The sequence below is a fragment of the Sus scrofa genome, chromosome 1 (genome assembly GCF_000003025.6).
Source record: "Sus scrofa isolate TJ Tabasco breed Duroc chromosome 1, Sscrofa11.1, whole genome shotgun sequence".
Lineage (NCBI taxonomy): Eukaryota > Metazoa > Chordata > Mammalia > Artiodactyla > Suidae > Sus > Sus scrofa.
The window spans coordinates 115252771-115265513 of record NC_010443.5 but is presented as its reverse complement, the minus strand read 5'-3'; the positions used below and the strand labels follow the sequence as shown (position 1 = coordinate 115265513).

The 12743-nt window shown below is 32.8% G+C and overlaps 1 protein-coding gene across 12 annotated transcripts in view; it reads right to left on the bottom strand.

Moving 5' to 3' along the window:
- ZNF280D (zinc finger protein 280D) overlaps nucleotides 1–12743 on the bottom strand; it is a 125913-nt gene that overhangs the window by 80417 nt on the left and 32753 nt on the right. For all 12 annotated transcript variants that reach the window (XR_002344724.1, XR_001306182.2, XR_002344729.1 and 9 more), the window contains 3 exons: nucleotides 6123–6240; nucleotides 2005–2175; nucleotides 1759–1868 (listed from right to left, as the gene is read on the bottom strand). Coding sequence is in view for 7 of the 12 variants with exons in the window: in XM_021094794.1 (XP_020950453.1) it covers nucleotides 1759–1868; nucleotides 2005–2175; nucleotides 6123–6240 (399 nt within the window). In the remaining 5 variants the exon portion in view is untranslated. The remainder of the gene's footprint in view (nucleotides 1–1758; nucleotides 1869–2004; nucleotides 2176–6122; nucleotides 6241–12743) is intronic.

The window sequence follows — 12743 nt, the reverse complement described above, 5'->3', positions numbered from 1 at the left end:
GGGAGGACAGAAAATAAACTAATAAAAATTATTTTCTGGAGCCTAGTGAATTAAGGACCCGATGCGGGTTTGAACCTCATTCGGTGGATTAAGGATTCAGCATTGCTGCAAGCTGCTGCACAGGTCTGTAGATGCAGCTCAAATCCGATGTTACAATAGCTGTGGCATAGGCCTGCAGCTATAGTTCCAATTAAACCCCTAGCATGGGAACTTGCATATGCCACAGGTGTAGCCCTTAAAAAAAGAAAAGAAAAAAAATTATTTTCTTTGATGGTCACACTGGGAACCAGGTAAATAAGAGACAGGGGTGAGAGTTTTTATTTGCATGCCTTTGTAAACTAAATTATCATCTGACTGTATTACCTACTCAAATAATTAAAGAATTTACCCTTTCTTTTTTCTCTCTATCCAAAATGCAAAACATAAAAAACATCAGATATCTCACCAAAATATTATATAAACAGGAAAACTGAAAGCACTTGCACAGGTTAATTCTCATATAAGAATAAAAAAAGTGCAATTATCAGGGACTACACATTATGAGCTGGAAACAGTGACAGACCAAAAATAGTTCTGTATGTAAATAAAGAGACTATATTTGAAATTCTTAAAAAGTTCCTTTTTTTTTTTTTAACTTTTCTGGTAAAATACTGAATTTCAATAAAGATCTATCAATCTCTGAAATAGTGAGCAAGAACTTTTCCTTTGATATTTCCTTTCCATTGCATCCTTCTCCTTCTTTCTTTTTTCCATATGATCTACACTGCTTTTCTCTTTCTCACTTCCTTACATTGATATTGGGCACAGAGGAGGAATAAAGGCTATCTTTATACAGACACAGCAGGGTAGTGTAATATCTACTAAAATATTTTACGGGAAGTACTACCTAAACCTCCAATTTCATTTGTACTTTGAAAAGTTTTTAAAGTCTAATTTTAGGAGCTTCCTGTACAATGAAAAGCTCAAATTAATTTATAGCAATTACACAAAATATATTCTGGACTAAGTTAAAACAATTATATCATATGAAACGCTCCACCATTTGGAGTTTATATCTGAGTGTTGAAAATTAAATGCAAAACTAAGATTTTCATTGTGTGACATGCACATTTTAGCATGGACAATAAAGTAAGGTAACTAAATGAAATTATTAACTTATTTGAAATATTAAACACATAATAAAAGGCCTTTTTAAAAAAAGTTTTAAGTGCACATAAGCTAGTAAATAAGATGTTCTGATTAATGCAGTTTTCATTTAAAATTACAATAAGTATACATTATAATGGATATGAAATTAATCTTTAAAATTTGATGATTCAGAAGGAATTTTAAAATCTTATATGAAGACAATCATGAATATAAATTTTTACATAAGTTATATGTAAATACCAATATGAGAATATTTCTTATCCAAATATTTGAACAAATTATTATTTACTATAAATCAATATATTTAAGGATTTGCAAATCTTTTTTTTTTTTCTCCTTTTTAGGGCCACACCCATGGCATACGGAGATTCCCAGGCTAGGAGCTACAGTTGCTGGCCTATGCCACAACCACAGCAACACCAGATCCAAGCCACGTCTGCAACCTACACCACAGCTCAGGGCAACACTGGATGCTTAACCCACTGAGCAAGGCCAGGGATCGAACCTGCAACCTCATGGTTCCTAGTCGAATTCATTTTTGCTGTGCCACGATGTGAACTCTTTTTCTTTTTTGCAAACCTTTTTAAAATTAAGTTTTGAAAGTTTTACCTTCATGTGATTTTTGAGAGGATCCAAAAGATTGAAATGAATGTTGCACTTTGGACATGCTCTTGGAAAAGGTGTCCCATTTTTAGATTGATTTGATGAGGTATTGGTACCTAAAATTCAAAATATACATGATTCAAAATACATCACTTTTTAATCTTTAAAAACCACTATTAATAGTTCTACAATTTCCATAATTCATATATAAATACTATGATTTCTTTTTTATATGCCACATTATATATTTACCTTTTGATGGCATAGCCTGGGAAGATGTCACTGAAAGAGATTTAACTGAAGAAAGTACAGCTGAGGAATTTGTTCCAGAAACACCTTCACTAGGCTTAGACTTTTTTGGATTAACACTGTTTACTTCAGAAGTAGAAGGACGTTTCGATAAAAATGAACTTTCATTTATACCTACAATGATTTAAATAGAGGGAAAATATCTTTAGAGTTTAGAATATTATTTACAACTAAGTATAAATACTTTGGAGCTAAATTAAAGGTAATATAATTATCATATAAAAATGACAATAAAAATGATAAAAACAGATATATCAAAAGATAGGGAATGTAAAGAAATTGTACAAACATCTACATACTATATCTGTTCAAATAATTCATAAAATTAAACTTTCTATGCAAGACAATACTAAATATGGCTTCAAATAAAGAAATATCCAGGAGTTCCTGCAGTGGCTCAGAAGGTTAGAAACCCAAAATATTGTCTGTGAGGATGCAGGTTCAATCCCTGGCCTTGCTCAGTGGTTTAAGGATCCAGCGTTGCTGTGAGCTGTGGTGTAGGTCACAAACACAGCTTGGATCCCCGCTGCTGTGGCTGTGGGGGTAGGCCGGCAGCTATAGCTCCAATTTGACCCCTAGCCTGGGAACTTCCATATGCTGCAAGTGTGGCTGTAAAAAAAAAAAATAATAATAATAATAATAAAATAAAATAAAAAGAGAGAGAGAGAGAAAGAAATACCCAAACAGCTATTACAAAAGAAGACTGAGCAAAATATGTCAACCAAAAAAATGTTGGGTGCTTAAGTGAATGAGTTTGTAAAAAAAATTAAAAATCCAAAAATTTAGTAGCTTTTTATTTAACAATTTAAAATGTCTAACAAAAAGTTAATTATTTATCCACTTAACAGAAAGGTGGTCAACTCATGGCTTTAGGTTGCATTATCCATTTATTCCTACATACAAAGTGCAAACAACTAATTGTGAATGGTAACACCGCAAAATGAAAGGAGTCAGTGCAATGGTTTTCGAATTATCTTTTCCAGAGACTAATGGACTTCTCTTAGGGAATATAGTGGGTGTGTTTGACTCTCGTTTTACATTTTATTTATTAGACTTTTGCATAAAATTGTTTTTACAGGGACTTCATTCCTAAAAATGGTTTTTAGTTTGAAAACTATCATCTTAAAGCTGAAGGATTTTAGTCTTATTAAATAGAGTATTACCCAGAGAAACGGGGATATTTAGACTGTAACAGGATGGGGAAAAGTTCTCCTTGGAAATAACACATAATTGTACTTGATAAAAAGGATTTTAAAACTACATATCATATTTTAATATTCCAAACTACATACTAAAAGTAGAAGCAGTAAATATATCAGAAATATTCCAGGCTTTTAAATCAAACAGGATAAGTTCAAATCCAGGCTATCACTGACTAGCTATTTATTCTTGGCTTATTTAACTTCTTTGAGCCTCTGGTTTCTTCTTTTGTAATGTAAGAGTTGTAATACCTTATTTTAACAAGCTGTTTTAAGATCAAATAAAATAGTGTATTTAAAGTACCCAACACAGTATCTGCCACATAGAAAGTCTTCAATAAAAAAAGACAGCTATTATCATTACTAACAAAATACCTTATATTATTAACTTACTTTAGAGGGGAAAATTATTCTAATAGATTCACCTGTCAAATTTTTAATAAGGGGAAATATGCTAAGAAAATAAGAGTATTACAGTAGTTGGCTCCTTTGTTTCATCCTTTGAGATAACAAAAAATTATCCCCCCCCCCTTCAAAGAATATGATTACTGATAGCTATACTATGGTTACTTGGGGAAGGAAGATTTTATGTAATCACATTAGCATTCTTATGAGATGCTTAGGTTACTTGAAACACCAATAAGTGTTGGTATTTTGGATTAAGATTCTGACTGTATAATATAAGATGCTAGAGAGTACAAATAGATTGTTTTAATATAAGAATTTTTTAACCTAAGAAATAAAATTACTCTGCATTTATGAATTTTAAATTCTAACCCTTTAACTTATCTCTATTGTCTTTGGCCTGTGTTGTTTCCTATACTCAAAACCTCTATTTCTGCTAGTAAAAATCCTACTCTCATTCAAGATCAAACTCAAACCCAGTTCTCTCCAAATATCCATGATCACTTGACTCTGATTAGTTAATTGTACTACTGAACATATTGTACCTATTATAATTCAAATCACACGTCTGTTTTTGAGTCCTTTAAAGCTTATAATGCATTTCACATTTTACTTATCCTTTAGTTCTCAGAGTGCCCTAACTAAAAGCAAGAATTAAAATTATATCTACAAATGGCTGATTGCAGGTCTGGAGAATGAATGCTTTCAATATGAAAAATAAAATCTTCACCTTAATACTGTAAGAAAACTGAAGCAAAGAGACTTGATAAAGACTACAAAAATCTTAAGAATAACAGTTCAAATCTACAGACTAAAGTTTTTCTCTCTGCAGTAAAAAACTCAGAAGGAGAGCAGGAGTCACTGTCCTTAGTCCCAAGAAGTTTCAGGAATTAAGGCTTTTTCTATAAATAAAGTCCATGTGATTTGTAAAATCAGACTTAAGACAACTCTTTTTTCCTCCTTGTTTCTTTTGGTTCTTACCTATTTTACTAACTAGTTTTTACAAATACGGAAGTGATAGCCAAAGAAATGAATATCAACTAAACATTATCACATAAAAAAACATTTTTCCCATTAATACTGCTATAAAAAAATTGGGGAAGTGTTTGGTCACTTTTCCACACCAATTTATTAGTAAATAATCTAAAAATTCTCCCAAATCTTTACTTAGTTAAATATTTGAAATACATCAAAATTGCTAATATACAAAGTATAATTGCCTGCACAAGGAATTTTCAACAAGATAAAATTCTTTCATAGCATACTAATTTATCTTAGGTTAATGAAAAACTTTGTTATAGTAAATAATAAAAATAGCCCTTCTTCAATAGGGAAATTTCATTACTCCTTCAATGGGTACTTACTAAGTGCTGACTACAGACAAATTCATTGCAGCCATTTCATAATAGTACTCTATAACCATATTTCATATCTAAATCATTCATTAAATAGAAATACACCAACCAGAGTTCCCATCATGGCTCAGTTAACAAACCCAACTAGCATCCATGAGGATGCAGGTTTGATCCCTGCCCTTGCTCAGTGGATTAGGATCTGGAGGTCACAGATGCGGCTCAGATCCCCATTGCTGTGGCTGTGGTGTAGGCCAGTAGCTTCAGCTCCAATTCGGCCCCTAGCCTGAGAACCTCCATAAGCTGCAGGTATGGCCCTAAAAAGACAAAAAAAATACTAACCTAGTTAAGAGATTAACTATACACTTTTCCACACTAGTGGCCACGGAACCTAATAAATACTTCTTTTAACAGAGTATTTATGGAATCAGATGACTTATCTAACTTACAGAAATTAAGATTTTTCAGAAGTGCATTGACTTGGAGAACAGACTTGTGGTTGCCAAGGCGGAGGGAGTGAGATAGACTGGAAGTCTGGGCTTAGTAGATGAATTAGGAGTGGATAAAAATGAGATCCTGCTGTATAGCAAAGGGAACTATATCTAGTCACTTGTGATGGAATAGGATGGAGGATAATGTGAGAAAAAGAACGTATATATATATATATATATGTGTGTATGTGTGTGTATATATATATATATATACACATATATATATATGTGTGTGACTGAGTCACTTTGCTGTACACAGTAAAAAACTGACAGAACACTGTAAACCATAAGGGAAAAAATAAAGATCAATAAATTTAAAAAAATAAAAACAAAAAAAACAGAAATTAAGATTTTTCAGCCCATGTTTAATACCAAACAAAAATAAGTTCAGTTGGCTAGCCTACTTAATTAACAAAAAGAAAGAAAATACTCTATTATTAAATATTTTATTTAAAATTACCAAGAAAGGCATTCAAGAACAGTCAGCACCATTCCACCTTGCAATATGTGAAAAACTTAACATGAAGGGATGCACTTCAATACAGAAAGCCAACTCCATTTGCATATTCATCAAGTTTCTTTTTCCAATTTTTTTAAAAAATGCTAAAACCAACCTGCTATAGAAAGTGTTGTTCCTCCTTGGTAATGTGGTAAGCCTGTATCCTGGGTCAAGTCAAACAGTAATTCTGAAGAATTATTAGTTACAACTCGTGATGAGTTGGTTATATAACCCTGTCAAAATATTTCAAAGGGAGAACATGACATGTATTCGATGTAGTTATAATTATTTTTTCATAAACTTCTGTAAAGGCAAATTTAACTGTATGCCAATATTTTAAGGATAACCTTTGATGATTCCATTTCTAGTATGTCATAAAACACAAAGACAATTATTGATATCTGCTAAAATTATCATCTACTAAAACTGAAAACAAGCAATAACTTAGAACAGGCTTATTCCTAACTAGAAAATTTAAATGAGGGGGGGGAGGGGGCAAATTCTCCTTTTTTTTCAAGGTAAGAGTTACTAAAAATGCAGTATTCCTATCAAAAAGGAAAACAGCAGAACTTATCAAAATCTTTGGGTAAAAGCAACGAACGAAAATAAGAAAACATACTGACCTAAGTACAAACTTAAAAACTCCTCTATCTTTATAAACCCCACAGATAAAAGAGCAGGGCAAACAAACTGGAAATTAATCTGCAGTATGGTGCATCAGGGTTAAGGATAAATATATCACCTGGTAAAAGTTTTGGAATCATCTTTATTGGCAAAATTTATAAGCCAAGGGTCAGGAAGAGAAAGAACGGGTCCCCCACTCTTCTTACCATCCCACAGAAAGCCATTCTAGGCCAGGCAATCTCCTATCTCATTGGGCAAATATGAAAGCTGCCTTGTCAGCAGGGTGAATAGGTAAGAAAGCCATGCACACAGGGTTTAGAATGGAAATTGTTTATAGGAATGATCTGGGACAGCTGCTCTGCTCCTGGAGGGCTTAGACTCAAGGAGTATCAGCCTTTCCATCAGGAGAAAGGGTGGTCCCAGCTAGCAGAAAGGTATCAAGAAGAGAGAAGTGAAAAGTATGAGATGACTCATAATATAGTCAAGTATAAAGTAGTATAATTTTACATGTTAGCCACCACATATATTTAGTATAAACAATTATAAAAAGCGTGGTCAATGTAAGTTAGGACTATAAACAGACTGCGAAACTATTATATGTTAAATACACTGATATACACACATAAACACACACACACACATACACGATTCCAAAGCTATTTATAAAAAGACTAGAGAATAATTTCTCAGAGTGACTTTTGAACCATTTTATACATCACAATATATAACAAGCAAAAGCTTTAAGATCTATAATGCTTAAAGATCAAAAGGGATAAAGTCACTTAAAAACAAAAACAGGCAAAAGACATAAACCAAGGCATTTCAAAAGCAAAATACAAATTATCAATACATACAAAAAACTTTCTTCCAACTTACTAAAGAAATGCAAATAAAGATAATGGCAATTATACAATACAAAATAACTGCCAACTTCTCTTACAAGTATCAAAGTCATGATAGACAAAGAATAAGGAACAGTACAAAAATATGAAGAGACTAAGAAGAAATAACAAACTGTAACGTGTGATCCTGAATAGGATTCTGGGAAAGAAAAATGACATTAATATTAAAACTGGTAAAATTTGAACAAGGCCTACAACTGAGTTATAAGATATTAGCATTAGGGGAGACTAGGTTAGGGATATATTGTATTATTTTTCCTAAGTCTAAAATTAGTTTGAAATAAAATTAAAATTTATGAGTTAAAAAATAATAACATATACTATTTGCAAAGTAGAATGTTAATGTAAAAAGAAAAATCCATGTCTGTGTATACAGTATGGTCCTGATTGATATACTTTATACTCTGTCTTCAAGGGACAAAAAAGAAATCAAAATACAATATGTACTCTTCTTTGTTTCTAAACTTTCCCACCAAAATACATATTACTTCAAAATAAAAACAGGAGTTCCCGTCATGGCTCAGCAGAAATGAATCTGACTCAGAACCATGAGGTTGCGGGTTCGATCCCTGGCCTCACTCAGTGGGTTAATGATCTGGCGTTGCCATGAGCTGTGGAGGTCACAGACAAAGCTCAGATCTGGCGTTGCTGTGGCTGTGGTGTAGGCCGGCAGCTGTAGCTCTGATTTGACCCCTAGCCTGGGAATTTCCATATGCTGTGAGTGTGGCCCTAAAAAAAAAAATTAAAAATAAAAAAATAAAAACAGAAAGCCTTCCTTTTGTGTTTAAAAATTAAAGAATAAAAAATTTTAAGAATTTTGGTTTACTATTAACTTTTCTGTTGACATTGGTTTGTCCATAAGAAACTATTGAAACAAAAATATGGGTAAAGGGAGTCGAAGGTACAAGCTTTCAGTTACAAAATAAATAAATCATGGGGATGTGATGGTCACCATGGTGACTATAGTTAACAATGCTGTATTGCATATGTGACAGTAGCTAAGAAAGATCTTAAAATTTCTTATCACAAGAAAAAAACTCTGTAATGATGTACAGTGACAGACTAACTAGAGTTTGGTGACTATTTCACAACATATACAAATACTGAATCATTATGTTGTAAACTGAAACTAAAATAATGCTGTATGTTACGTCAATAAAAATTTTTTTCTTAACTTTAAAAAGAAGAAATAAGCCTTCTTGACCAGACCTTGCAAAAATTGCAGATTTGTGACTAAATAAATGATTGTTGTTTTTTTTTTAAAAAAAAAAAAAAAAAGAAAAGAAGTTGTTATGGGAATATATTGAAGTAACCCAAATTACTCCTATAATTTGAGGCCTAACAGCCAGATATTCACACTTAAGCCTTAATGTGTGGTATTAAAAAAAAAAAAAATCCGTAATGCCATATGACTTAATTATAACCAAGCACAATCTTGCTTCAAGATAAATATCTTCTTCAGGAGTTCCCACTGTGGCTCTGCGGATTAAGAATCCAACTAGTTTGAATGAGGATGCAGGTTTAATCCCTGACCTCACTCAGTGGGTTAAAGGATCTGGCATTCCACGAGCTGCTATGTAGGTCACAGATGCAACTCGGATTCTGTGTTGCTGTGGTTGTGGCATAGGCCAGCAGCTACAGCTCTGATTTGACCGTGAGCCTGGGAACTTCGATATGTCACAGGTACAGCAGTAAAATGAAAAAAAAAAAGATAAATATCTTCTTCAAATATTTATACTTAAAAAAATGGAAAATATTCACTTGCATTTTCAAAATCAATTATTTAACATAAGTATAAAGTTAACTCTTAAACCTTTTCCTAGGAAAACAACTCATTAATTTAAGCACCACAATTTCAGAGAGGAGGCATACACAACAAAAACTTGTTAAAATAATTATCCAACATGAAATTTTTAATGTCTTCTAAACAGTTCAGGAAAATATCAAACACAACAGTAAGGGTAGATAGGTGGTAGACTGGGATCCTGAAGATCCACGCATTTATTGAGCTACAAAACTCTGGGCAAGTCACTTCTGAACTTCAAGTTTTAAACCTTTCAAACTGGAGTTCCCATTCATGGAGCAGTGGAAACGAATCCAATTAGGAACCATGAGTTTGAGGGTTCGATCCCTGGCCTCGCTCAGTGGGTTAAGCCTTGCCATGAGCTGTGGTGTAGGTCAGACATGGCTTGGCTCTGGCATTGCTGTGGCTCTGGAGTAGGCTGGCAGCTACAGCTCCGATTCAACCCTAGCCTGGGAACCTCCATATGCTGCAGGTGCAGCCCAGAAAGACAAAAGACAAAAAATAAATTAAGTAAATAAAAATAAAAAATAAAACTTTCACACTTAAAAAACAGCCACAATTGTATTTTAAACGTACATGCATTTCATGGTACACTGTATGTACATCATCAAGTAGTCGTCACAACAGCACTAATTAAAACAATATTATACCCCATTTTATAGACAGGGTTAGGTGTGGTAACATAAGGTTCCCAACACAGCCCCACTTATTACTGATGAAGCTATAATGGGAACATGGGTCTAATTATAAAGGATATAACCTTAACTATATCACACTGACTTTTTAAATGATAATAATATAGCCTCGCTATGTGAAAGAAATTTGAGATATTGAAGTATAGAAATAATACATGGAAAACATACACACATAAACACAAAACATAAAATGAAAAGCTGTAATTATAATTTATTAAAAAACAGTGGCTTCCAAAACTTGGAGTGAATTCCCTTACATAGGATTCTCAATTTACTCTGTAATACATCCCCATCATTCTTAACTGCACAGTCTAATGTATGCACACATTGGAATCACCTGGAGAGCTTTTCAAAGTATATTATTTCCAAGACCCATCCACCCAGAACAACTGACAAAATTTCTCCTTTTAAATTAAAAACACCCCAAGATCAGGAATCAGCAATTGAGGTGCTCTGATTTAAAAACTATGCCCACAGAAGTAAAACATTTTGAATTAGAAAAAGCTCTAGTTTCTAACTTTTATAACACCAAAGATATCAATCCTCACTTTGTTATTTTTTATTCCCTGGGTTCAATGTTGAAAAGATTTTTATCTATCAAAGCAAATTAAATAATAGTTTCTTCTGTTGATTTTCTACCCCAAGTGCCAAACAGTTTACAATAAGCATGAGAAAACCACCAAGTTAAGTTGACTCCAACTAATAACAAAGAATCTTTACATTTTGGGTAGCTTGCCATCTTAGGATTCAGGATTTGACAGTCAGAGGTCCGGGTAAAATTTTATCTCATTTTAGAAATGAAGAAAATAAGGCTCAAAGAGGTTTTGACAATGCTTAAGAATAAGGCAGAATCAACATTCAAGTCTCTTGCTTCAATCTAAGTTTTAAAACTACCAGTCCAGGGCTCACTTCAATACTAATTATTTCAGAATGCTAAAACCACAGAAAAGATTCAGGAGGAAATTGGGGGAGGTGTTTACCCAAAGATACTCTTATGTTTTTATGATACATATCATTTTAAAAATATAAGTGGGAGTTAAGTTTATTTAGCCATGGACTTTCCTTTTTATGAAATTAAATTTAATAGTCTTCCTGAAAGATACCACCTCAAAATATCAATTTTTAAAATATGCAGATTACCTTACAGTAGTATGATATGAAATACAGGAAAATACTAAAAATATCTGGATTCAACTCTGGTTTTGAACTTGAATATCTGCCAAGAAAATTTATAGGTGCTCCGGTAGTTGTTTCACTTATTGTTAAAAAGAACAAACATTAAAGGAAAGTTTACTATTTCTCTAAGGTCAATGCCAAATACCTTATTAGAGCATGAAAAAAGCACTGAGTAATTAGATTCCAACTAATAACAAAGAATCTTCACATTTGGGGTAACTTTTTAATACCTCTAACTCCTTGGTTACAGAACCCCTTTACAAATTTAAAAATTACTGAGGACTCAAAGGATTTTTATTTAGGCAGGTTATTATCTACTGATATTTACTATATTAGAGATTAAAACAGAATTTTTAAAAATACTTAATTTCATTTTAAATAATAATAAATCCATTACAGATTAACATAAATAACATTTCTATTAAAAATGGCTATTAGCAAACACACACCAAAAAAACAGTGAAAATAGTGGCATTGTTCTACATTTCTGCAAATCTCTTTAATGTCTAGATTAATCAAAAACTGCTATACTCTCATATCTTCTGCTTTCATTCTGTAGGAATACATGGTTTGCGTTGAAAATATAAACTGGCTTCATAAAGATTGATATTTGAAAGGAATTTTCAAATAGCACATTAAGATAAATGTGGATATATTTTTTTGATACTATACCAAAACTCAAGAGTTGTTATTTTCCTAAAAGTCTATTCCAAAACAGAATCTGGCTCCTTATCCCTGAATTTTTTAACTTTGTTACATTAAAATCTATTGTCTATCTTCCACTCTAAATGAGTATTATCCACTAATGGTTTTATTGTATCATATATCATTTAGAAAATACTGAGTTTTTTGAAGTATGCAGAATGTCCAAAATTCAACAGAGCTCACTATACAGTATCGAAAAATCATGTTTATTAACACCATCACCCATCAGAAAAATCTTTATGTACTGGGAAGCTGTCAAGATTATGATGGCAGATACAAGTTGTTCAAAATTTTAATTTTTGCTTGATAGCTCAAATTTCATCAGTGGCAAGAAATACTTTTGAGTTCTTTTCCTTTAAGTGACAGGTGGACTTTGTTCAATTTTGAGGAACTGTCTACCAAATAAGAGAGATTGAAGAATTCATTGTGCGAGGTCAGACAGACACTAAAGTAGCTCCCATGATGCTCACCCCTATTCATGTCCTGTGCAATGTCCTCTGTGTGCAAATCATATGTGGCTTGCTTAAAACCAACAGAATATAGCAAAAATGACAGAGTATACATAACTTTTTTGTATGTGATTATGCTAAGGATTCTGCTAAGGATTCTCTCTCCCCTGCGGGCTTTGAGGAAATAAGAAGTCATGTTGGAAAGAGCCACCTGGCTATGAGCCAGCCAAAAGCCAGTAAAATACTAAGATTCTCAATTTGACAACCCGTAACTGCTGCCAATAACCATGAGAACTTGGAAGCAGATATTTCCTCAGTTGAGCTTCAGATGAGACTGCAAGCTCAAAGCCCACACCTTGAATGTAGCCTTGAGACTTCATG